This window comes from Hetaerina americana, unplaced genomic scaffold (assembly GCF_022747635.1).
Source record: "Hetaerina americana unplaced genomic scaffold, ioHetAmer1.1.p SCAF_7, whole genome shotgun sequence".
In the NCBI taxonomy this organism is placed as follows: Eukaryota; Metazoa; Arthropoda; class Insecta; order Odonata; family Calopterygidae; genus Hetaerina; species Hetaerina americana.
Window position 1 is genome coordinate 16,710,239 of NW_027287316.1, and position 27,265 is coordinate 16,737,503.

General features: G+C 37.6%; 1 protein-coding gene across 1 annotated transcript in view; it reads left to right on the plus strand.

Moving 5' to 3' along the window:
- The window catches only part of Elk (Eag-like K[+] channel), a 520,200-nt gene that overhangs the window by 255,803 nt on the left and 237,132 nt on the right, over window positions 1–27,265 (plus strand). The window contains exon 3 of the mRNA XM_071595144.1: window positions 15,997–16,275. Within this exon, the coding sequence (XP_071451245.1) occupies window positions 15,997–16,275 (279 nt within the window). The remainder of the gene's footprint in view (window positions 1–15,996; window positions 16,276–27,265) is intronic.

Below are 27,265 nucleotides of genomic sequence, written 5' to 3' on the forward strand. Positions count from 1 at the left end.
TTTCAATTTACGCAAAGATGTATTTCTTTGGCGTGAAAGAGTCGACGTGAATTGAGGAAAACAGTAATGTTATCCATGTGTTTACTCAAATGGGATGCGGTGGTCAAAGAGAGAGCTTTGAGTATGGTAACTCTTCGAAGGATATGCGGAAATATTGTTTGCTCCACTACGCGGGCGAGATAAACTTGAAGAGAAATAGCTGTAGTAATTTTGCGAACTAAACGGTTTCCAAGATTTTGTTTCGAGTAATCAGGCAAAAGATTTGAGTTTAATTTTGCGAGACTATCGTTAGGAGACTCGAAAAGTATTGGCGGCAATGGACTGGTTGTTTAGCGAAGGGATCGCCCTCTCTTTAAGATGCCCACTGCTGTAACCCAAACGAGAATCTTATGTAATATATAATACTTCTTTGCCTATAAGAATACCAGTAGAATATCTTTATAAAATGCACTCCCCTAGTGTTTTATTCGTGTGTTTTGTTGGCTCATGAAATCGGAGAAAGGGCATATAATACAGATAATTCTTTAGAAGCAGAATGTACTGGTCCAAACTTCCGCATATCTTAAGGAAATAGAGGAAAATCTGGGATATCCCTTACCTTATCAGTGAATTTGGTCTGTGGACGTTATTTCATGCAAACACTATCCAAAGGTAATTATAACGTTGAAATATTTTTGCGTGTACCCTTTTACTGGTGATGCTTTTCAGGGATAACTAAATATACTATCGAAGGTTCAATATTTAATATGCAGTAAAAAAACTAAAATTAAATCATTTATGCTTGACGTTAAGCCTTTGAGGAAATCACCACTAAAACGGTGGAAGAATTTTTAAGGTGGATATTATTTAAAGCAGAATTTGAGTCCTAGGAATAAAACACACCTAATACTTGTATTTAAGCTGGGTTAACAAAAATCTGAATGATGCAGTGAATTCCGAATGGTATATTTCAAAAATATTTTAATTCCAAGTAAAAAGCAAGTGAAAAAAATTAATAAAAGGTTTTTGTCTCTACTTTTTATGGTTTTAAAACTGAATTAGGTACGAAATTCTGATTAAAAATCAGCCACAGGCCATGCATCCTGTATGTATTCATTCCGTCTTTTTCGCGGTATCATTCATCTCATTTAAAAATCAGGTTCATCGGAGTTAACTCAGTAAAACCAGACTCATATTTCAACTGAATCTCTGGAAGGAATTAAACCAAAACATTTGCCCATGACCATGGATGCACTATTTAACCTACGAATATCGTTCGTGCTGCGTCGCATGCTCGGGAGGACATTCAACTTTTATGAGCTTTGCCAGTGGAACGACCTGTGGAATATCATCAGTAAACTTGGTGACTACACCTGACGGGGATTTAATCCCACTACCTGAAGCAGGCATTTAAATGTGTTCAAGTGTCTCTATTGCATTACATATTCTTATAACGGCCTTTTGAGAATATCCGGGATTACTGTTACTTAAACATTACAGTTTCAGGTTTAACTTAGTGGAAGTCCTTCATTGCGAGGGTAAAAAGAAACTTAACACCTCCACAATAAAGCCTTTATTTGGCTTTTAACTTTATAAATGAGCCCTTTAACTTTATTGTAGAAGTGTGAAGTTTATTTTTACCCTCATAACGTTACTTAAGTTTAAATGCTTTTAAATTGACGAATAATTATTGAATCTACTTGAAATTCGTAAATTTAAACTTATTCAACCAATATTCAAACCATTTTCAAAGGGCTTGAAATGGTGCTCCAATTCCCTTGCCTCATTAAACTGAATTACTAGCTCCAAATGTTATCACCCTATAGCCGGGTGGAAATGAAAAATACGTTTCGTTATGTGAGCGTTCGTGAAATGAGCGACATCATTTCCAGTGTTTAAAAGGATAATTATCGTAGTAGTAGTTTTGAGGGGAGGCGACCGACAGCTAAGGTCATTTGTGCCATAGGGGATGGACAGGAAAGGATGAAGGGTGGAGAGAAACCCGGCGTCGACATTAGCGCCTACTCTTTACGAAAGGCGCCAAGGGGTCCGCAGTTTAACGTCCCATCCGACGGACGGCGTACTCCCTCAAAGTGCCCTCCACAAAGCACCTCAAGTAGGGATCGAGATACCTCTGAAAAATATTCAACACCGCCGGGATTTGAACACGCGCCCTCAGGGTGGGAAGTCAGTACGTTAGCCCTCGCACCATCTCGATCCCCCCAGGATAATTATCATATAGTCTTCTTTCTCATTGAAAGTGATTGATTTACTTCAGTGTAAATCAAGGCGGGAAATGTCATGCAAATTCATGAACGGATTTAATCATTTCATGATCCATTCATGATGTCATTGAGCCCATTTGAATCAAATTCTCGAATCGATATTTGTAGCAATTTTATCGGCCAAAAAGTGAATTATTCACCCATCGATATACCCTGACAACTTGATTGTGTGACTGGTAGTTTTTAGTAATCTGATAATTTCCGAGTTGATCGAATAGCATCAGGTGGTCCCCGTTGCATTCAGATCTGATTGGCGCCGCGTCATTCAACCGCAAACGCGTCGATGTCATCAGCAAACCAAATGGCTCTCCCGCGAACGCCTCGTATGCATCACCAATCGGCAATATGGGACCACCACTAATGAGCAATGAGAATGCAGGAGTGAAGAGGAAGGGATATGCGCACTTAGTCTCTCTTTATTTCGCCCGGATGGCCCCCAAGTGTGCAATGAGAGCCCTTTGACGTTGTTTCTATTTCCAGCACTTGAGCGTGAGCGATGCCAAATGCCTTTTTGCCTGTAAGAGCCAAGAAAAGCAATTCTGTCACTGAGATGTACCTATCAAAGAGGAATGTTTGCCATCTCAAATTATGTCATGCACCGGATGGGCTCCATTAATGTTGTTGTCATTTTTTCGAAGTCAATTACACCGACATGAGTGAAAAAATAACATACGTTCGTGATGTGTTCTCTTGAGAATTTTCTTACTTATTCAATGGGATATCGATAAACGCTAAGATTATATAAATTCCGGGTTAATATCCGACTTAAAATTCCATGTTACATAATTTTGGAAGATTTTCTGTATTTCATCGTAAATATTCAGAAGAAATTATGGTTATCCGAATTGCGTCTTGATATTGCTGGCCGGATTTAACTCGTAATGACGTTTGATCAATTCGAACATCTGATCCCCCGGCAAGCGCTTTGGCGGTGTTTCCGGTTCAAGGCGTGGGCGTTGTGCCTGGCTGCTCTGATTTATGCTGGATGGTAGAAGAAATTGCCTCAAATCTTGAATCCCTTAGAAAACCAAATGTGAATTCTGGTGTCTTGTGAAATAGAAGGCATGATTTGATTTTGGTACTGCCTATCCACTTCGATAGCATGAAAAGCTTGTATTGAAACTCAGAAATTTTACAGTGTAAAAATCATTTGATTTAACCGTCATCCAGGTCTTGATTGATGGTTTTTCGCAGAGTACGATTCTTACGATTTGGTTTACATTGCGGTTGCCTCCGTTAAGTAACTGTCGTGGCATATTGCGCATTTATTTGAATTTGGAAGAGATTATATCCTATTAAAATGTAGTGAGGAAATTAAGGACCAGGTTAAATTAAGGCTTTAAATATATCTTATAGATGCATTTTCTGATGCGTCACCGGGACAAAATTCGTTTATTCCTTTCTAGAGCGTAACGTTCGCGAATAATTTTCTAAATGCGAAGGAAAGGGAAATCTCTGCATTTCTGTGTAGTGGCAATAGTTCAAAATTAAAATTGTTCCGTGTTCTGTCTATTACGCCAAATGGGAGGGGGAGTTAACACCAGAAAAAATATTCCTCCCAGCATCTAAGTCCCCGAGGCTAGTTCAGTAGTGTATTATCCTAGCTAGTATTTATTCGCAATATGCAATCGCTATCGACGAATGAAGCATCGCAGATGAAGGTTTTTCACCATGAACATGATGGGAAATTTTAATGCCGAAGCATGTCCTTACTGTTACATTTTAAAACTACGACTCTGGGTCACCATAACTGCATGGAAGACTCGGCTTTACTTTTGTGTGTGCCGCATTTTTCTCTTTCGATAAAGTTTAACGCGCACCAAATGTTTTTACTGAGACCTTACTTGATGTTCCCTTTTACTTTAGGGCAGGGAAGTATCGGTTTTTATTTTATTTATTCTTTAGATAAAGGATAAAGCAGCATATGATGAGTGGCTGTATAAGTTGAGACAAACCATATTTCGCTTCCCATTTTAATACCACTCCTCCGCAAAGTTGTATGCAAAAATTAATGTCTACTCTTTGGTGTTGTAATCAACCTTTCTTCAAGTTACCAGAAATAAATGGTTATTTTTTTCCTTCCCTTGTGCTCTATTTCACCCAATTCTGCATGCCGACCGCCAAATACCTTTGAGGGCTCCCCTTTATCCTCCCCTCCCCACTCCGCCCCCAGAGGACCACCGAAATTTCCATCATCGCAATCGCCCGCCTTCCCCGCCTCCTCTGCATCCGTGTCTTATTTCCGATACGAGGGATACGCCGAGGCAACCTCGGAGAGATTTTAGAATTGTGAATCCATCGGGACGCGATCGATAGGTACTCTGGGGTTATCACAGGCCTTATCGCTGCATCGCGCTTCGCAAGAAGAGGCTCCTTTTATCTCATCCGCGCCGGGCTTTCGCTACCAACACGGGAGAGGAAATAGAACGTTTTGCAGGTTTGCGGAAAAATAAAAAGGATCTCATGTGCCCTTGCCTCAGGGTACGCTATGTCCCATTTATTACACGGAATACCCCATTAATCTTTACACTAGCTCTCGCCACCATGGCAGTGTTAATACCTTTCTTTTTTTGTTTCATTGGCCTTTTCGGTTCTTTGACGCTGAAATGATGCAATTTTGAAATTAATTTATCCTTCATTTTTTAAAGTTAGTATTATTAATTTTCGTCATAAGTTTATAAACATCCTGCCGCGTGCAACTGATTTTTAACTAAATACATATTAGTACCCTATTTAAAACGGAGCATTTGCAGAGAATTTTGGTTACCGATCAATTCTGTGCTGTGATTGGCGATAAATTTTTAACGACTCTTAATGATTAGTCAATTTATGCTTTATCAGCATGTTATTCGTGCTTTGTGTCAGTCAGTCATGGGAGTTGAAATTATTTATGACAATGGTTTGTAACCTTATCAACAGATTGGTTCTCTTCTACTTTGTCTGTTATATTATTATTATAATTTTGCAATGCATCTTGTTCTAGATTACAATGTTGTATGATTTTATTTTAAAAAGAAGCGGGCGAAAGCTATTACCGAAACCGATTTTGAAGCGATTATTTTTTATTTTCTACCAGAACACGGTCTAACCGGCGGTGAGGATCACATTTCGGATGCAGATTACCTATTAGGTGATTTTAAATGCTACTATGTCCTAAACCAGAGTTAGAGAATAAGAGAGAACATTGTCTATTTTGTGTTTTTCACGTCCTTTTTATCAAAATCCCGCGCTCTCCAAGGGGTAATGCCTGGAAATATAATTACAGGTGACTTATCAATATTTTTCGTCGAAATCTATCGTATTATTATTTGATATTATACCATTTGGTGCGCACTTTTATGGTCACAGAATGTATTTTCCTACATTTCTTAACCTCGCTTAACAGGACAACCTGACGCGTTACATTAAAAAAAACTTCATTTCCGCATGCCATCTGTTTTCTGCCTTCCATTTTTTCATCCACCTCCCCTTTTTTATCCTCTTCAGTCTCACGTTACTCTTCATTAGTGCTAAATTATATTCTGAGTCCGCATCCACTCATGGGAAACTGTGGGAATTGATTACGCTATTCCAAAATTGTGCCTAACTGTAATAGAGTCTGAATTATGCTTCTAAAAAATATCAGAATATTCCATGTATAGCAACGCTAATTTTTGCTTTTAAATCAAGTGTTCTTTATGAGTAACCCCTGTCTTCTGCCGTGCTCTTCCGCTTTCTCCGGCGGTCATTTCTTATTCCTACCTCACTACCGTCTCCATCTTCGTCTACCGTCGCGTTTCTATTAGTTTACAAATACATTGCTATCAAATGTCTCCCTCAAGGAACACAGGACATTATGCGCTGTCTTATTGTTTATTTCCATCATTGCAATTTGGCATCTGGACCTGAGTGATTTAATTCCTTGGTGTAGCTTTTACTGCTACTTAGAGTAAGGTATCACTCGCCTACTACATGTTCACAGCGCTTCTTCTTACCTATTTCTTCGGTGCTGTTACCACTAATAGCTGACTCTCTTCCCCTCCACTAGATATTACTCTTAAGCTTTTTCTCCATTAATCCGCGCTGTTTTTCCATTTCACCTCGCACAATCCTAAAATATGTTTATTTTCTCTCTCCATATTTCGCTTTACATTTTCCAATATCTTTGTCCTCAATGTAGCATTAGCACTCGAGGTCAACTGATTTTTTTCTCCTCTACATCTTCTTTCCTGCTGCTGCAACTGTCGGTTCCGCTTCCGCTTTGCAAGGGTGTTTCGTGTGATGGCGATCTCGAAAAACTTGCCTCTCCCGCTGTCAGGGACGACACATGGTCCAGCTGCAGGCTAGCTGGTAGCGCAAGCGTAGGCTCCGTAGTTGCTAGGGCTAATATTTACGAATACATTTTTGTGGATTATAAGGTCATGGGGGCTTAACGTGTTTATGACGTAACGCCAAAACCACTACCACAGTAATGAATCCGAAAGTTGGTTTTATGAGTGTGAATAGAGCTCACTTAGTTTTTAAGCCCAACGGCATGTGAACAATAGTTCCTTTCCCTATGTCATCTGTGATTTCACAGGGAGATCTCGCACCATAAAATGACACCCTCTGGGTGAAGCTGAGAGAGAGGCGTGCTATGGAAATTGAACCTGGTCCCTCCGGTCAGTAGCCCAGCGCTGTGCCATTGGAAGTATTCAACAGTTACTATTATTTAAACTTATAGACTTATAGACTTATTAAAATTATCCTGAAAGGGGACATGATTATTAAGTTTATAAAAATTACGGCTGGTATAAAGCAGGAATAAACAAAATGTATTATTTAATACATACAAAACGATGATGGGCCCTGGTAGGGGTGAAAAACTTCTTACTCTTATAATTCTGACTGGATACCGTACCGTGGCAAATGGTTGCAGAGCTGTGTCAATATTTTACGAGATTTGGGCCTAGAATGGGATATTGCAATTTTTTACCGAGAGGACCCAAAATGTCATCCGGATATTTTTGCACCGAAAATAATTTTACTGGAGATTTACCCGGATGTCGGATACTAATTTGTTACTAATTCCTTTTTTTGGCTTAAAAACTTTCATGAGCGTACGATATTTTGTGAACTAAATATTTTATGTCTATTGCAAACCTCCCCTCTCGGTGTTATTGGAAATTTACCATCGTGAAATCGAATATTCTAATTGAAATCTTTATTTAAATGCTAACCTTCGAATTATTTGTAAAATTGTGGTTATTAATTAGTATAATTTCTCTATAGCCATCGATATCCACCTCCATGTCGCCAGTAGTCATCGGATTTAATGTAACCCGATCGGAATCGGAATAATAACTGTTATAAATTAATTATTACATTATTGATCGTACATTTATTAATATATAATATTATTGGTAGGTATATTTCCTTTGCGGAAGAAGAAAAAGTTTTTGAAGACTGAATAAAAATCAAGGGCACTGGAGTAAATATTAAGGAAAGAAAAGAAGCTATTAAAATTATTTAAGGAGCTTGAAGTTTGTAAAAAGATGAAAAGTAAAGGTAAGAACATACGAAGAGGAAGTTACGGTGGAGATGAAGGTTTTAGGCAGTATACCAAACTCTCATATATATAAAAATGTATAAGTATATGAGCCGATGGAAATGAGGCGAACTCCTCAAACGAGTGTGGAATGATAGTTCTGGGAAATAAGATCCCAATTCACTGATTCATCGAGGTTTCATCAGAAATCGAAGGGAAGTTATTAGATTCTTTCATAACTTCAATATTTCACCAACAATCAATACATTCGATAGTGGAATCGGAATAATCAAAGTTCCCCGATTCCTGCGGAAAAGGATCGATTCAATTGGAAGACAAATAACTTACGATGGTAGTGGTGGAAGAAATATAATGAGCAGGATACTCAAAGCAAAGATTCCTTTTGATAATAACAAGAGACCTCTCTCTTCTAACTCCACGAAAATAGAATTAAGGAAATATCTGGTTATGACCTTCGGTTGGTGCGTGTGGCTATATTGTGGCAAGTAAAGAGGAAATAGCTGAAAGCTTTTGAGATGAGGTTCAGCTGAAGGATACCCATAATAATATAGAGAGGGCGATTGACGAATCAATAAGAGTTAAGGAGAGGGAAATAGGTGGTGAGCACACAACGTTAAAAACATGACATTGCAGAAGGAACGCCTGGATTTCCCATCTACAGCGGTATTACGGATTGAACGCAATGTTAGAAAGTATGTTGGAAGATGAAAACCATCCATTAAGGTGTGTGGAAAAGTTAATTAAAATAGACTGTTACCGAAATGCCTAAGCCGTCACCCAACACACTCGTGCTAGCTTTATGTTACCTTTTTGCAGTACTTAATGATGGCATGTTCATTGCAAGTTAAATTCCAATAACTTTTTTGTTGTAGCCTTGTTATAGTTATTTTTGATGCATATAATTTTGTAGTGGTTTCAAAGACTTGGGATGCTGTTTATTTCGAATTGTCAATTATAAGTATATCTTATATTTATGTAGCTGGATGATCTGAACGACGCTAAAACCATTGCAAGGGTGATATCTACTATTCTTTTTATTCGGATACCTCAATGGAAAATGTTTTACAAATTTATTCAACTACTATCATGAATGCCATAGGTCATTTTAGATTGTGTATAGAAATAAGCGTTTCTGATCTTCCTAAAAGTAAAACTTGCCACCGTGTTTCCACCTGAACTGGTGTGAAATGTATAACGTGATGATTTTAATTACGCCTGTCCATAGTCCCTAAGCCCACGAAGAATATGTGTTGTTCAAGGCGTTCGAATTTCGCGTAACAGGGCTAATTCCAATTTCTATGTGGAAAAGCCAAGTTAGTTATTTTTCAATTTCAATATGAAGATTTTCCACCAGGTCACGCCAGAATCAGTTTTATTTAACTCCAATCAGTTGAATACAGCATTTTCCCCCTCAACTTTTAATTCTTTTTTTTTATCAACATCCTATTTTGAAGTAACATCCTCAGTATTTTAAAATCATCTCTCATATGTTCTTGTTCCTTTGGGAATTAATATTTTTGATGAACGATCATCGTATTGCTTATAAACAGCAAAGATAACCCTCATGTAAGAGTGAGATTTAAGTAGGAATAGACATTTCAATCTTATCTTTGCTTCCGCGTTCCGTCTTTCCATAGCTCCGTATTCGGCTCACTTATTGGATTCCTTTCCCCCTTTATTACCTTTGGGAGGACCAAAGCTTCGATGAAGCTTTGGTCCTCCCATTCGATCCCATTGTACTCGTACTCAAATTTCTGTACGACAATGGAATCGGAAGAAAAATGAATTCTCCATATTGGCTTCATTGATAAATTCCTGATATTTTCATCTGAATTTCAATTTTTAATAGCTACATGTTTTGTATAACTGTTGCCGTTGGGATGAAATGGAATGGGATGTTCGGATAGCAAATTGGTTGATTCCAAATCAAGGAAAATGCCATATAAGATTTTCAAATCCCTTTCTAGAGGGTCAAGGTCTTCTCTGATTTTTTTTATTAAGCCGCGGTCGGGCTCAAACAGACGACAGCGAATATACAATCAATTATGGACCAAGCAAAAAATTTTATTAAAAATAAATATTTTACTGTATCCGTCGGAGATACTATATTTCTGAATGTTTTTTATTGAGAAATTACATGCGCAAATCAGTTGAGCAATGCCAGAAGTAGTCGGAAAAATCTCAACTACACGTTCAAACGTTCGAGTATAGGTACTCATTAGTCTTATTTGAAAACCTTTTGACATATAAACCATCTCAAACATCATTGAGGAATTATAAATAAATGAAAGGACTAACTTTGTAGTTCCACACGAACGATTTATTCACACGACCCAGAATGGCTGCAAATGTAGAGAGCTCACCTGATGATGAAGTTTTACTTCGAAACCCGGGTCGTGTGAATAAATCGTTCGTGTGGAACTACAAAGTTAGTCCTTTCATTTATTTATAATGAATCGGTTCCATAAAGTTACGCCAGAAACCATCAATTATATCATTGAGGAAACAACTCTATGAGTGCATTAACTTTATTCCTACGAGGATTCATTGTACTAATATCGTAAATTAATCTATTTCGGTATAAATATTGACATTATTCCCAAGGGTTAAAAAAAATGGTACAGAGGTTTTTTAAAACGCCAAGTTTTATTAATTTTGCCGACGCTAGAGACGATTTTCGAATTGCCTTCATCTACATCTACATAATACCCCGCAAGCCGCCGCAAGGGCCTTCCTGAATGAACATCGTTTTCTGAAGAGTTTCAGGCGCATTTTTATCCATTTAAAGCAAATTTTCAGCCCTTTTGGAAGTTTATAATTTACCAGAGATGAGAAATGTGGCTCAAGAATTTTAAAAAGAGCGTTAGGTTAGTGCTTGTAGTAATGGAATCTAAGCGAAAATTAAGGGAATAAATAAGTTTTGTTTTGGCGTGAGAGTTTGTTTTCCCCTGGGAAGTGTTCCCTTGTCGTTTAAAGAGGTCTAAGTACGACTACGTATGCATTGGCAATGAATCAGTGAATACTACCTTGATCAAAAAGTTCCCGGAATAACCACCGTGTGGCGCTCCCATCGTTCTGATTTGAGTTCTGTTTTTTTTTGTTAAATTGGTACATCTGTTGTTGATATTCCCTTTAAATCTTAGTGTCATAACTTGACATTTGCAAAAGTTACGTAGCCAAGAGTACATCTATCTCTGTGTGTGTTGGCGATTTTTTACAATTTCAGAAATGGATTTAAATTTGCAACAACGAACTTGTATTAAATTTTGCGTAAAAAACGGATTTAGTGGCGCACGGACGTTGGAAATGTTGGAAAAGTGTTTCGGCAACGATTCTCTAAAAAAAAACGGTCGTTTACCAGTGGCACGAGCGGTTCAGAAGTGGTCGTGAGTCAATCGAAGATGATGAACGCAGTGGCAGACCATCGACATCGAAAGTCGGTGAAAAAATTGATAAAGTAAAAGAAATGTTGGTCAATAACCGCAAATTAACCATCAGAGAAATAGCGGAGGACTTGAACATTGCCTATGGATCCGCCCAAGACATTGTGGTTAATGATTTGGGTTTCCGTCGTGTAGCAGCAAAGTTGGTGCCAAAAGACCTCAATTTCATGCAAAAAAGAGACCGTGTTGACGTCGCAAAAGACATGATTAGCGAGGCTGAATCCGATCCCACATTCATCAAAAGGATCATTACTGGAGACGAGACGTGGGTTTATGAGTACGACACGCAATCCAGACATCAGGCAAGTGAATGGCGTTCACCAAATGAGCCGAGACCAAAAAAACCACGTCGTTTTCAGTCAAAAAAGAAGGCAATGCTGACGGTTTTCATGGATTACAACGGTGTAGTGCATCATGAATTTTTGCCAGAAGGCCAGACAGTAAACAAAGAGTATTATTTGGGCGTTATGAGACGTTTGCGTGAAGCAATTCGCCGAAAGAGACCAGAAATGTGGGCAGAAAACTCGTGGATTTTGCACCATGATAACGCACCGTCGCACAGTGCTATCATTATTCGTAATTTTTTGACGAAAAATGCAACAAATACCATCCAACAGCCACCGAATTCACCTGATTTGGCTCCCTGTGGCTTCTTTCTGTTCAATCGAGTTAAAAAACCATTACGGGGAACGCGTTTTAGCAGCCGAGAGGAAGTAATGGAAAAATCGCAGGAAGCACTGATGGACATACCGAAAACCGAATATAAAAAATGTTTCGAGGATTGGATCAAGCGTTGGCATAAGTGTGTTGCAGTCGATGGGGATTACTTTGAAGGGGACAATATAGATTTAGATGAATAAACTTGTATTTTTAATTTTATGAATAAATTCCGGGAAATTTTTGATCAAGGTAGTATATCATCTCTGATGATCGCGCTTGAATTATGAGCAGGTCTGCTTTAGATGCTCTTGTCTGAACATTTGGTCACCCACGTCACCGACCACCCGCAGTTTATCGTGCATGAACGAGCACCCACATATTCGTATATCACATTATTTGTACACTTCGCGAGCTTCCGTGGGAAAGGAAATGGTGGCGAGGGGAAAGAAAATGACCCATACACGCCAAATTTGTGAACCACTTTCGCCTCAGGGGTTCTCCAAACTTTTCAGCCCGACGGCCGCATTAACTATCAAATAGCAGTTTGGGGACCGACTGCACACTCGAGATCCAAATAAAAAAGAATCAAAGCATATATGTTTTTAATTATTTATTTAATACAATTATATTCATTTATTATTTAATAACATATTTATACACTACACATGAACACCTGTATTAGGGAGAATGGTGATATTGTACTCCGGGTGCCAAAATAGCAGACATTTCTGGCTTTAGATTCGATATCCCTAATATCAACAGTGATCTGAGATCATCATCAGGCAAGTTAGTTCTCAAATTTTTCATCACGTATTTTATACTTGAAAATATTTTTTCTCACAAGTATGCTGTTGGAAAGATTGAAAGGTACTTTGACGCAACGTTTTGACACTTGTAGAGTTTTCCTAGGGCAAAAACTGGTAAAAACCCACCAATCCTTCTTTGATCTTGTCCCTAAGGAGGTAATTTGCTAGCAACATAATGACCTCCAGCTGCAGTTCATCTGGACAATTGGCTATATCAGCTTCAAATGGGTTTTGAAACAATCTCACTTCTTCTGCCTTTGAATCCAAATCAGAGAACCGCTCTTGAAACGGCAGCTGTAGGTCTTTGATGATCTCGCATGCAAATGACGAGGGCAACTCAGCTGTTTTTTCAGCCATGAAGACCTTGCGCGGCTGAAAGTTCGTCAGTTGTTTCACTGTACTTTTTCCAAAAACAAGACAAGTTTAGATCTTAAGGCCTTTATATGGGTGCATCGGTCAGGCACTAAATGTTTCTCTATTTGTAGTTTTAGGGTCAGAAAATTTGACTAGTTATGTCTGCAGTAAAGGCCAATTATCATACACACTCTTCGTCAGACAGTAATAGCTGTGGTACAACTTTACTTTCCAGGAAGTCACTTCTTTCCTTTCTTAATTCAAATACTCTGCTCAGAACTTTCTCACAACGTAGCCATCTTACTGCAGTGTAAAATTGTAAATCATGCGATTCTGTGTCTTTATCTTTCAACACATCTTTATTCTATCTACGGTAGAGCCTATGTGACCTTTTTAAATTCACCATCTTCACCGCATGATTCAGCACGCTGATAATTCCCACATATTTAGCACACAAGGCATGCTGGTGATTGATACAGTGCGAGATTATTGGTTGTGGAATGTTTTCTCATTACTCATCTGCTTCACTTGTCCAATCAAGCCTTTTTTTATGCCACTCAGGTTCCTCATGTCCATCAACAGTCAGGCAACTGAGGTTAGTCTAGTCCAAGTTATAATCAGCATATGTGTATTCAATTCAATGAATATATCCTCTCCGGTAACAGTGTCATACATGCTATGTAGGGAAGCTATGTAGTTATGCTCATGCCGTCATCCACACCTCTAATGAATACAGCAGTTGAGAGGTGGCAGAGATGCCCAATGATTCATCCATTGCAATTGAAAAATGGTAAAACTTGCTCGCATTTTTTGTAATTGAGTCACAACGTTTTCACCCTTGTCTGCAACATGGCGGGCAATGGTATTTGCACCGAGTACTGCATTTTAAAATTGCTTCGACTTTTCTAGGCAAAGTTTTTCAGCCAATGCCAACAAACATTCCTTAACTACTTCACTATCCGTAAACGGTTTGCCACTTTTAGCCAGGACGTAGGCGACTGTATGACTGGTCTTAGTTTAGGATTCATTTGACGATTAAATGCCCTTTGATATGTGAGTTGATTTTATAATTCAGAAAATTATTTGGCACGGACTCCAGCTGTGCATATTTCTCCTGGTGTTATTTCGATGATGACGGTGTAGGTTGTATTATTTCATTAAAGCCACGATTCCGTTGAAAATCACACACAACGCTTGCTCAACGGAATTGATGAAGTATTTAGTACTCCATTCTTCTTGACATTGTCGACGCTCATCGTCTATTTTTCTTTTCCTCTTCTCTACCGTCGTTGGGCACTAAAATAAAGTGACTACAGTATGAATAAATAGTGAAACTGAAAGTATCTTGCAAAAAATATTGCTCAAAAAACCTGATTATTCGAGAAAATGTTTTCGCATGTATAGAACTGCAAATGATCCGAAACAATTTTTATATAGTATTTATTCTTACGATTTCTTAAGTGAAACTTACCTAAATGTAGTCTGCGACAGATATCCACTTATAGTAGAGAGATTGTTGCTTTTAATCTTTCCTCTTCAGAATATTTGGAAATTCTTGCTAAACTATCAACATTCCCAATACATTACACGGACTTGAAAGTAAGTAATTATGTGGAGAAAAATTATTACAAAATAAAGTAGAGTGCAGCATGATTCGCAATTAGACGCTAACTGATACCAACCCCACCTCATCGCAGCAGTCAGCTACATCTGGCAAACTGTGATCAAAATAATCAAGTCTTGAACCAGCGGCCAACCCTTTAAAAACTCTGCCACTATATGGCATTATATCATCTTATTGACCGTGAACAAAAGTAGAAAAAGTAAGCAGCGGACAAGGTTTTGCAATGCAGTGATCGGTGGGAAAATATAACGCACTGCTGCGCGCTTTTATTTTAATTCGGTGAAAACAGAACGTCCACGTAAACGGCTGCTGATCTTGGCAGGATACATGTACGTACATTTCCGAAACTGTTTTCTGTAGATAAAAATGTCGGATGAGATTGACTCGCGGGTCGCACTTGGCCCGCGGGCTGTAGTTTGGGGATCCCTGCTTTAATGTACAAGGGCCAGGCTAGGCGCACGTTAAACATGGTAGGCATTATAATGGACGTAATTTCAGAGCTAGATGAATTGGGAATATTAGGATTAAGTTCTTATTCTAATGCACAAATTGCGGGTGGCTTCCTGGACTACTTCCTAGTAGGTATTTTCGAGATTATATTTTGTATAAAACGACATCTTAGACCAGAGTTGGGGAAAATTTTATCTGTGGAGTGAATTGGATTCATGTTCTCCGTCGAGATTGCCAAAGTTGCAATTATAGCCTTTAAATGGCGAGTACCTCACGACATAGATAACGTTGTGTTCTCTTTGGATGAGACCATCGAGGATCGAGATGGTGCGGGGGCTACCGTACTGCCTTCCCACCCGGGTTCAAATCTCGTCGGTGTTGAATATTTTTCAGAGGTATCTCGATCCCTAATTGAGGTGCTTTGTGGATGGCACTTTGAGTGAGTACGCCGTCCGTCGGATGGGACGTTAAGCTGCGGACCCCTTGGCGTCTTTCTTAAAGAGTAGGCTAATGCCAATGCCGGGTTTCTCTCCACCCTTCATCCTTTCCAGTCCATCCCCTATGGCGCAAATTACCTCAGCTCTCGGTCGCCTCCCCTAAAAACTACTACTATGAGACCATCTTTGCTACAGTAAAAACGCAGATTCATTTGTTAAATATGGAGAAGGATATAGTAGGTATCTTGTGCCACATTTGAATATTCAAGCTGTTCATGGAAGTTTTGTCGGTCTTTGTGCTGTAAATCGAGAGAACTAGACGTTTGTGTGGAAATTAGATGATCTCTGTTCTGCATTTCTATTAATCCTGTAGCCAGCCACATGCATGAGTGTTTGAATCTCACGAGTCCTCCCTCCTATTTTCCCAACAGACAGCAACTTCGTGCTTGGCAACGCGCAGGTGGCCTCGTCCAACTCGGGCAAATCCGGCTCGGGGGTTGGGGGCACGGGCCAGCGCTGGCCCATCGTCTACTGCAGCGACGGCTTTTGCGAGCTCACGGGCTGGGCGAGGGCGCAGATCATGCAGCGGGGAGTCGCGTGCCGATTCCTCCACGGCCCGGAGACTTCAGAGGACGGCCGGAGGCAGATCGACGCCGCGCTGGCGGCCAAGGCAGAGCTCAAACTAGAAGTCATATTCTACAAGAAAAATGGTGAGTGCGTGGCGGAAGCCATAATTCTAAGTTTTTAATCTCTTTTCGTAAAGATTTTTTATCCCACTCAATAATCTATTCACGGTGGGATTCATAATCACGTTGGTAGGATGTAAATAAGTGTTCGCTGGGGATATTCCAGTGGAGTCTTTGAGTCTAAGATAGCGATAAATCGATTAGTTCGGTGAACGCTGACAGCTGAGAACACTTTATGTATGTACTATTTTGCTTAGAAAGATCCTCGTTATTACGTGTGAAAGTGCGTTTAAACTTAAACTTCAAATTTCTGTTCCAGGTTTTTGCGGGATGACTAATTTCACTTCATTTTATTGTATTGTACTAAAGAGGTGTCTTCGTTTCCTCTCATTTGTCAGCTTATGAAATCAAATGTCGCGATCAAAAAATACTTTGTCTAAACTTGTTATTGCAATATGCATCCTAGTAGCATCTAAAAATTCCATGTCGTTTTTAATCCCAAATTGACAGGGAGCAGTTTAAGATTTTCATTTGAATGGTTATATAGCTAAATAAATGATTTTAAGAGTAGTTACTACTTCCCTGTTAGCTAAGTCTTTTCAATGTTAATTTACTTCATAGTGAAGAAATCTGGAGCTTCACTATGAAAGAGGTACAAAAAATGTCTTTGGTTCTTATTAATTTAATCGCCAGGTTCCTATGTCCGCTCACACTACTGAATATGTAGTCACAGTATTGTTTCTCTATAAAATCATTGGAGGAATACTTTATGTCTCGCAGTTAACAAGACTTGATGACTACCTGTACATGCAGCATTGCTACCCTTTCTGCTGTATTACACTCATTTTTAAATAAACGATGAATATTAAACGTACAGATAATTTCTGCTCTAAAAAATAAATTCATCCATATGCATAGAGGTAAAATTTACTTTTAATTTTTAAGCCACTCGATTGGCGAAGAATGTCTTTTAAGATTTTCATAAATTTAATTAGATTACATGTGATGGAAAGAATAGTATATTCCAAAATTTGAAAGAACCATTTCACGCCATTGGGTTCTACGACGCTGTTGCATAAGCCACCAAATTTCCTAATTGCTTTTACGGGATTTACACTAAATTAATAATTTACAAACCAATTATACTAATATTTACATCTGGCGGATAAGCATGAGATATTTCACACAGTCTTCATTTAAATTTTAAAATATTAAATTACCTTCTTAAAATTTTAATTAATCGATTAATATCCTGACATCCGAGTTTGGATTATATGTAATATATTTATATATTTATTTATTTATATAATCCAAACTCGGATATTATAAATACATATGTGTGTGTGCATAAATGTGTATGTGTAATTAATATATACATATATTTGATGACGACGGTCGTACCGTCGAAACGTTAAAACTACAGATGTAAGTGTATTTTCTTTTTGTTTTTATGTTTAAAAATCTATATATATATATATACATATATACATATATATATATACATATATGTATTTATATACATATATATATATATGTATACGTATACATTTTCATATATATATATGTGTGTGTGTGTGTGTAATTATACATGTATACAGTATTAATCCAAATTCCGGATGCCAGAATATTAATTGATTAATCAAAGTTTTAAGAGTATAATCCTTGTTTTGAAAGTTAAATAAAGAATGTTTGAAATATGGCATAATTATCCAATGTATGTAAATATGAGTATAATTGGTATATGTATACAATATTTGAGAAATTGCATATATTTAACGGCAAATACTTAACACCTAAGCTATCAATAACAAATAATTACTGAAATATGGGGTCAAAGGGATTCCAAATTTAATTAATTTTAACCAATTCGGTGGCAAAGAACTAGGCGGTCTAAAATATTAAATCACTTATAATTTCTTCGTACTAATATTCACTGTTAAATCCTATTTCCATCAGCATTAAGACTGCACCTATTATGCACTTCATTGTTTCAAAAGAGATAAATTGATATCGTTTTACTCAGTTCGAGTAATTGAATTTCCTGACCATAATCATCAGTAAAATCTTAGACAAATATGTATCATTTATTATAAATGAAAAATGAGTATGCATATTATTAATTCTTAATCCTCAATATTATCCCTTCGCCATCTAATTTGATTCCATTTGCATGTTGGGGTAGATAATTATTCCTCTCATTATTGATATTGCAACTCATTTTCGTGTTGCAGGTTATGGAGGAAATGAGACGTGTAACAGTTCAAACTTCACTTGTAATTCATGGCTATGGTTCTTCATCAATAAATATTTCTCCGTTTGTTGGAATTAACTGAATTTAGAGCATCGGTGCTTGTTTCGCCACAGTAAAGTTTGAAGGGAGGTCTGGAGCAGTAAATCGATTATCCCTTGTTAACACTTACCCAAGGCTGTAACTTTCCGATGCGGGTTTCAAAGACTCCCTACAGGATGTTGACAAACTTTGACGCTGGTGTATTAATAAACCGTGTTTTAAGCTAGGGTTTCCCACAACTCCGCCGCGAGTATATTGACGCTTGTCAGGAGAAGTTGACTCAGGGTTCGAGTATGTGGGCGATGCCTTCAAAACCTCCCTTTTGCGAATCCCAGTTTTGCCTCAAGAATCAGGCAGGAGGATGACAAGGCAGGATGAGGTGTTTGCTTTACGGAGGTAGCGACTTTTGGACAATGCCCCGTGTGGCGGAGCGGAAAGTGTTCAAGCGTCAGTTTGCTTCCCCCTAAAAGGCGTGCCTACATGTGGTTATATATGCTATGGAATCAGGTGTGTGTACATCCGGCATGTCATTGGAAATCATCCGGCTAATAACTTGTTAGATATAGTTATGAGTATCATGTGAAAATTTGCATTGTAACAAGGTAACCGCGTGCTTTTTATGGTCATATTTATCTACATATGAATCTAGAAAACATCACAATGTATTTGACAGGATTAGATGGTAGAAATTAGAGGCACGCCAATAAAACGTTTCCTTTTAAATTTATCGGAAAATTCGTACCTACTCAATTAAAACGAAATCACTGAGAAGAATATTAAACATTAGTAAGAAAATGACATTATATCACTAATTTTAAATTAGTATTTGAGTTAACACCTAATGATGATGCGTTGCTGCAACATTAGGATCGTACCATCTAAAGGTAAGCTGAAAAAAAACAAAGTTTTTATTTTAATTTTAGTATGGAACCATTCCACCTAGTCATGCTAGATAGCAATGAATTCATCACGGTACATTTGTCTAAAAAATTAACGCTTGAATCATTGGTGGGGCTATAGAATAGAGTTTATATCATAGCAAAATTACTTCATGAGAGTTTGATTAAAAAGTGTATAAAAAATGATTAGAACGTCCTTTAGTTTAGCTGTGCATTTATATTTTCTGTAGTTGAGATCATGAATTTCGTGTGAGAGAGGAACTTTCTTGCCGAAGAATAAATGATGAGTACACTCACGTTGGTTTTATATTTTCTATTTTATTTTTGTTAAAGTAACTCTTATTTATTTACAGTTAATTTTCTCTTGGTAAATAGTGTACAACTCTGCATATATTCCACGCACATCATGGCGAGACAAAAAGGCAAGCATCGCCCAGTTTTCCGATTATTTCTTGTCATATGACAGACGCAAATAGTATGGGGGAAATTGATTGTGCATGAGCTTTGAACAATGCACCTTTTCATCCGTAATTTGATGTCTTTAGACATACGCATCGTAAAAAAGGAGGTGAGTCCGTCAAGCAAAGTTCGTAGATGTGCCCTAGATACGCAGCTTACAGAGAGAGGGAGAGGACAGTTAATTAAAATCCCGTTCTGGTGCATTCTGCCTCTACTTCAGCGAGGCGCAGGTCGAAGCAGGGAAAAAGATGACTTGTAGGAATTCATTTCTTTTAATTTCCATACAGTTTTCATTGACATGACTTTTCAAATTCTTAATGATGAAAACTTAGACAGATTTTAATTAAGAACTGTTCTTCATGTAAAAATTCAATTATTTGCCTTGAACTTTGATGGAATGTACCGTAATCACAATCCCAAGTAAATGTGTATGTTTTACTGAGTTAGTTTAAAACTGACATTCTACATTATGGAGTGCTATTTATCTTACCAAATATGTATATGTATGTATATATAAATATATGTACATATATATATGCCATGTGTGTATATATATATCATGTATATATATATATATATATATATATATATGCCATGTGTATATATATATGTCATGTGTATATATATATGTCATGTGTGTATATATATATCATGTATATATATATATATATATATATATATATATATCATGTGTATATATATATATACACATGATTTTATGACTTTTTGGATGGGATTGCCCCAGTAGACACCACTAGTCTAAACAGCACCCATGCGGCGGAACTGAAACCCAACACATTGCGTGTGGTCGTAATTTGCAGCAGTTGACCTGTGGCTCGCAAAATTCTGAATGGCATGCGAGTATTTTTGTGATGGCGGCTCGTAGTGCCACGTGTTCATCAATCGCCAATTGTTAATTTTGGAGTCGTATTTATCGAATCGTATATTTTAAGTCTGGACGCATGCAAGAAAAATTTATCACCCAATTTAAAGCTTTACATTAGCCTCTCTCATAAAAATGTCATCTCCTGTAGCTTTCTCACCTCTGTAGCTATCCCTCCTTTGTATTTTCCCGGGTCCTTCTAATCTCATCCTCTTTCGGAAGATAGAGGATTTATGGCCGCGACTTAATCTGCCTTACAAGCCGTCGCTCTCCAGAGGATCCCTTTCTGCGACTCTTTTAAAGGGAATACCTCCCAGCTCCTTTCCTCTCTCATACCACCTCCTACTCCAGGCCTATTCTCTCGCCATCTCACCCGTCCCATCTTCCACGAGCTGGATCTGATTCCCGGGAGATTACGTGCTCCGCCGAAATTAAGGACTTCTCTTTTTCACTTTTTTTTATATCCGCAGGCTTCGATTCTCTATACCTCTACCACCCTCTTTCCCTCTCTTCTCTTTCTTTGAGTGGAGGCAGTGAGGTTTTGGCCCGGGACTATCGGGCTCAAACAATATTAATTGTGTTCGATTTTGCTGGTCGTTGGCGAGATTTCATTTGAGTATGAAAAATCGAATGAGCCATAAATACAGTAAGGAACTCGTCCTGATAGAACGGAAATGGCGTCAGATTGATGTATTTTTCGTGTGTTTTTTTCACGTTCCCATCAAATACACCTTGATTTTATTAATATTTTAACATGTCGGATGTTAGTTTCATAAAGGTGCGGCAACATCTAAATTTATGCCCGTATGGCGATCAAAATTTTTACCTCTCAAAAGCAGCCATTTAATACCATCTTTCTGCAATTTTTCCTGTTTTAACCCCATTAAAACTTGGTTAGTCCTATTAATTGTCTATCATCGTGCTCATTAACCGATTAGCTTAAGTAATTAAGATTTTGAATATGGAACAATTTTTTTAATGCATGGTAATGTTTGCGAATTATTCATGGAATACTAGGGAATTGGCCATGGGCAACTGAAACACAGGTTAAATTTATGATAATTTATTTATAACATGAGTTCTCTGAAATGTTTTGCACGGAAATCGGAGTAGGTGTTATCAAGTAAAAGGGATACATCATTTTAATGATTTCTTAGTTCATGAAGTTCCTAACCTAATATGGTCATATGCCTTTTCGTTTCTAGAATCTGGCCAAACATCGCCACTAGAACTGCCCACTCTGCTTCAACCCCAAACACAGATGGGGAGTCATTTTGGCCCCCACGTTCACCTCTTTGTTTAATAAAAAAAAATTTAATGATGACCCTGGAAATGATCGTCTGATTCGTTTTTCCAATTCATCTTTGCAAATCCATTTTGCACAATATATTTAATATGGTCTAAAACAAGTATTCAACAACTATGAATGTTACATCGTGAATGAATCTACAAAATTTGCACATAAAAAGTAACTTTATTGGTACAAAAATGTAAAAAAAACATAACGAGTTTTCTAAAATTCCAGAAACTTGTAGCATTAAGTGTTATATTATTAGCACAAAAGTATAGGTTTACTGGATTTTACTTTGGCATACAGGGTTCGTCCGGAAAATAAGTGTACTGACTCCTGGGCTGGGCGCGCCGCTCCAGGCGCGCCCAGCACCGCTCTGACGGGCTGCGATTGGAGGGGGGTATGTTGGCAAGCGACGCTGAAAAAGGCAGTCGGCTCTGAGCTGTGGCGTAGTGAGGAGCTCTGTTAACGCGAACCTCCACGCTCGACCCACGTCACGGAACGCGATGCCGAAGTTTTTGGAGCAGCGTTATTCCATCAAATTTGCGGTAAAGCTTGGGAAATCGTCTACCGAAACTGTCGGTATGATTAACCAGGCTTACGGGGAGTCAGCCATGTCCAGAAACATGATCTTTCGGTGGCACAAGATGTTCGTGGAGGGCAGAGAAGAGGTCGACGACGAGTCTTCGAGAGGTTCCCGATGATGCCTTCGCGGGAGCGTTCCAGGAATGGGAACGCCGCTGGAACAAGTGTATCGACTCACAAGGGTCCTATTTTGAGGAATATTAGCTTAAGATATGTAAAAGTGTAATAAATTTTTTTTCCTGAGCTTAGTACACTTATTTTCCGGACGAACCCTGTATGTCACATGAACTTTTCATGGCATTTGTATATCCTGTGGATATGTTTTATTCCCCTGACAGTCTGCGCATTTTACTTCTCCCTCTTCTTCTCTGTCCTTGGCGTCTTTCGTAGTTTTTTCAAGTGTATATATCTTACTAGATTTTTGTGAATGGAGTCGCTAAATTCTTTTGCCCAGTTGAATCAGGAATGTGCATCGAGATGTCTACTTACTTGCTACTGCCTTGAAAGCGACCCGGGTGTTGTGTAATCGTGTCTCAGGTGAATCACCTTCAGCCTCTGATATATTGTAAGAAATATTTAGTAGTGATTGCATAATACTCTAAGAATTAGTCGATTCTTAAAGTCATTTCGCTGGAAAGGGTCTGAATCTTGAAACCTTTCTCTATAAAAATAGAACAATAAGAACAAAGGTAATAGTTAGAAAAGTATTAATTTCCTCTTAGTAAAATTCGTTAAACTATATCGAACGTACAATGGAAATAAAACACACTGTAGTAATGTGAACTGTGTGTGTGTGTGTGCGTGTGTGTGTATCAGACAATTCCCCGCATCATATACAGGGAAAGAGTTCTGATTTATGGAATAGAGAAAATTTACTCTTTTGGGCTATTAATGAAAAGTTGATTCTTATCTTAAATAAAATATGTATGCTACCAAAACTTTATACGAATAGTTTTTATTTCAAATGAACCAAAGTCTGGGAGAAAGACCTCTGAATATATTATATATTTAAAATGCTCACGGACAATATTGGCTCTCCCGGGTATTTTAGTGTTATTCCACTCTTCATTGGTCTTATTTTCTAATGGTGGGCAACGGCATAGATTTTGGGGAACGAACGGAGGGGAACTCTTTCTATTGTAAAACGAGTATAATCTTTTATTGCATCATGTTTATAGCGTCTTAGTAAGACATGAAGACTTTTTCGTATTGCTCGTAATATGTTTTTTTAAGCTGTTAAATGTGATATATAGTTAACGAAGATGCATAAAAATACGTAAGTGTATAGGTCTAGTCAAAGACGCTGTATGAAAAGTATACTTATTCATGAACATGGAGGAGTGAATGGAATTCACGTCGCAAATCAGCTTGAAGGAAACACTGATCACCTCTTCCGATAAGGGATATTCTTTAGAACATCATGGTAGTTTGACATGGCATGGCATTGTTTTTTATTTCCTTTGTCATTCGTGAAATGCGCTAAATTCTCGAAGAGTGGCTGGCTTAGTTACGAATATCACATTTAAATAATTCTGCTTCCGAAGTTAAAAAGTCTCACTGCTGTTACACACGTGCTTCAACAAGACTAGGAGGCTGCCATTTAAAGTTTTCCACGCCCTCACTCCTTTTATTTCCATTAAGCCGCAGATTGAGGCATCAGAAAGTATTTATGACCCATTCTTGGAATACTATGGTAAAATTTAACTCTGCTGTAAAGACGCGAAATAGACTAATCGAATTCCTGCAACGGTTTCCAATCTCAAGTAACATATTTTAGGGATCAAGTTTTGTGTTCCGTAAGTTTTGGGAAAGGTTTTGGGAAACGAGGAACTTCTACAGAACTCGTTCCGCTTAATATCTTGAACTTTATATTACAATTAGATTTTTAAGTAGATGGAAAATGTCCAAATTAAGGATTCCGTCCAGTGTTATTCCCATATTGCATCAGTTTTGTGTTCTCTAAGCCTAGACTAGTCTTTAAACGAAATTGAAGGAAATTTTTGGGAGTTTCCTGAATGAAAGATTGATGGTTACGTGAGAATCTACTCAGCACTGGCTCGCGGTATGGATAATACCATGACCAGTGCCAAGTTTTCCACAAATCATGCCGCAAAACAGTGATAAAAAAACCCCAAACCAGTGCAAGAAATGCATCTACCTGTATTTGTTCTTTTGAGTTATTAAAATGAAATTATCGTATATTTAGTAAGAGACTCAAAAATCACATTCTCCTTTGGCACAGGGACGGTAATTATAGTTACAGCTAATGCACTTCCCTCAACATGCAATTACTCTTTCCGAGATAATGGGAGCAGTCTTTCTGTTTGGTTATGAACCCACAAGTTCTGAAAATAGTATCATCCCTCTTTTTTATTTCCTCTTTTTTAAAGGAACTCGGGAAATGTCCCAATAACAGTTTCGATGCATCACCCATGAATTATTTTTCCTCTTCAAAATTCTCGTTTTTTAATTTTCGACAAAGGGTCCTCTGCAATAACGTTACCTTGCATTTCCAAAGTGATTTTATCTCCGTGAATGCTTGATTTTAACACACACTTTAAACTTGGCACTTCATTTATAATTTCTCTTTAATTTTCATTGGAAAATGATTAGGCACCCTGTTCGTGATTCCTGATGGAAATATCTTGTCATGTTCACAAAAAATATGTCGGTTGAAAAGAATGAATTGGTAGGGTACCGGTATCTTTGAAATAAGCATTTATGTTACTATGCTATATACATACTACTATCTTATGCTACATACGCAAGCTGCAATCGTAAATAATCTCGTGAGGCCCCTGATAAATATCTTTAAACATTAAACTTGTTGTGCTGTGTTAACTGCATGGCTGTGGGAATTCCTGAGATTCCACCGTTTCGTTTAGGGACACAATGACCTGATGCAGAAAAGAAGGAAAAAAATGCAGAAATGATAGCTATAACAAAATCGAGTAGTTATATTTGAAAGTGCTAATTTGACGACGAAACTCTACTGATGAGCATAGGGGTTGGTAATTTTTTTTTGGGAAGAACTCTTGTTCACCGGTTTTTGCCCCAGACGGGTGTCATGTAACTGGACGGCTGGTGTTTTCAACAACTCCTGTTATCAAATTTGGTCAAAAATTTGTCAGCTCTTCGGATCGGTGCGCAAAGGATGAAGCAACATTGTTGAACTAGTTTAAAAATATCACAATTGCAATGAAATGTTAATAAACATATCCAAATGAGAGGCATAAAGACGCCCTTTAAGTTACATAAACTTATCAATCGCTTGTAATAAAAAATTACTCATTCATAGTCGCCTTTTAATGCTTTAATTTGTTTCCTAAAACAGTCATTTAGAGTTCATTTGAAGAGTTACTTTTAATATTTTATTGCGCAGGTTTACATGTAAGTCGGTCATTCGTCTTTTTCAATTAATAGAATGGATTAGGGAAGTGAAGCACTTTAGAAAGTGACGATATTTATTAAAATTATATTTATTAAAATCTTACATAATGACTAAAACTATTATGAATTCATGCCGTTGACCTCAAGGAATAAACTTCACTTTGGAAAATTTTACTTTTCATAATGCATGAATATATTTTTTCATTCATTGATTTATTTTAATTTATATTTTGATAAAGTCAATTATAGCACTATCTATCTGTAGGTTTTCGCAAGTCATTCACACTCCCCTTCATGTGTGGGTTTTTCCTACAGTGGGTTGTTTGTTAAGGATAAAAACCTTATTCCTTACGTTTTTCCCATAATTTTGTATATCAATCCACTCTTTTTACTAATACATATTCATTATAAATCGAATGTCATTATTTAGTTCCATTTTATATTATTTAGCCGTCACATGTAATTATATTTTCATTGAATGTATATGACGATGGCTCAGATGGTAGAAGGGACTCCCCCAGTCTCAATCTCGCTCGGATAAAGCCGAATTATTATTATTACTTGATGAATTGAAGTATTACATTATGTGCCGTGAATCATTCAAGTTGATAAGATATCTTTGGTAACTTCGGTGTAAAGGCTTAAGGCACTAATATTAACCTGAAATGTTTTTCTTAAGTTATCTTAAACGAACACTACGAATTAAAATATATAGTCAGTAAAATGATAATTTTTATGAAAATAAAAATTTATTTTTATCCCGAAAATCCGTAAAATTTATCCTCTGCCTATTTTATGTAACATCCACAGCGGCGTCAAATAATGAAGCATCCCAGCCATTTATCCAATCAAAGTGAATGTCTGATCGAGGTTGGGGAAACAGCAAATCCAGGGGCTGGATTTGCACAAACTTTAATTGATGTTTTGCGTTTAACAGTACGTGTTACGAAATTCCGCGCGGCTAAAATCTCATTGAGCGTAAATCATTCGGTACCAAAATTGTGTGCTCATGCTGGGGAGAAGTAAATAGCACGCCTATTGCTCCTCCTATTGTGCCTTACTCAAAACATGGGTCCATCTCTGCTGCATCAAATACAATCCCCCAGTCAGAGGGCTTCCACGTCACAAAGCTGTATTCATTATCTGCAATATTAAAAATACGTGGAACAAAAAGGTTAAGGCTTTCAAAAATCGATCCGCACGCAGCTTGAATTATA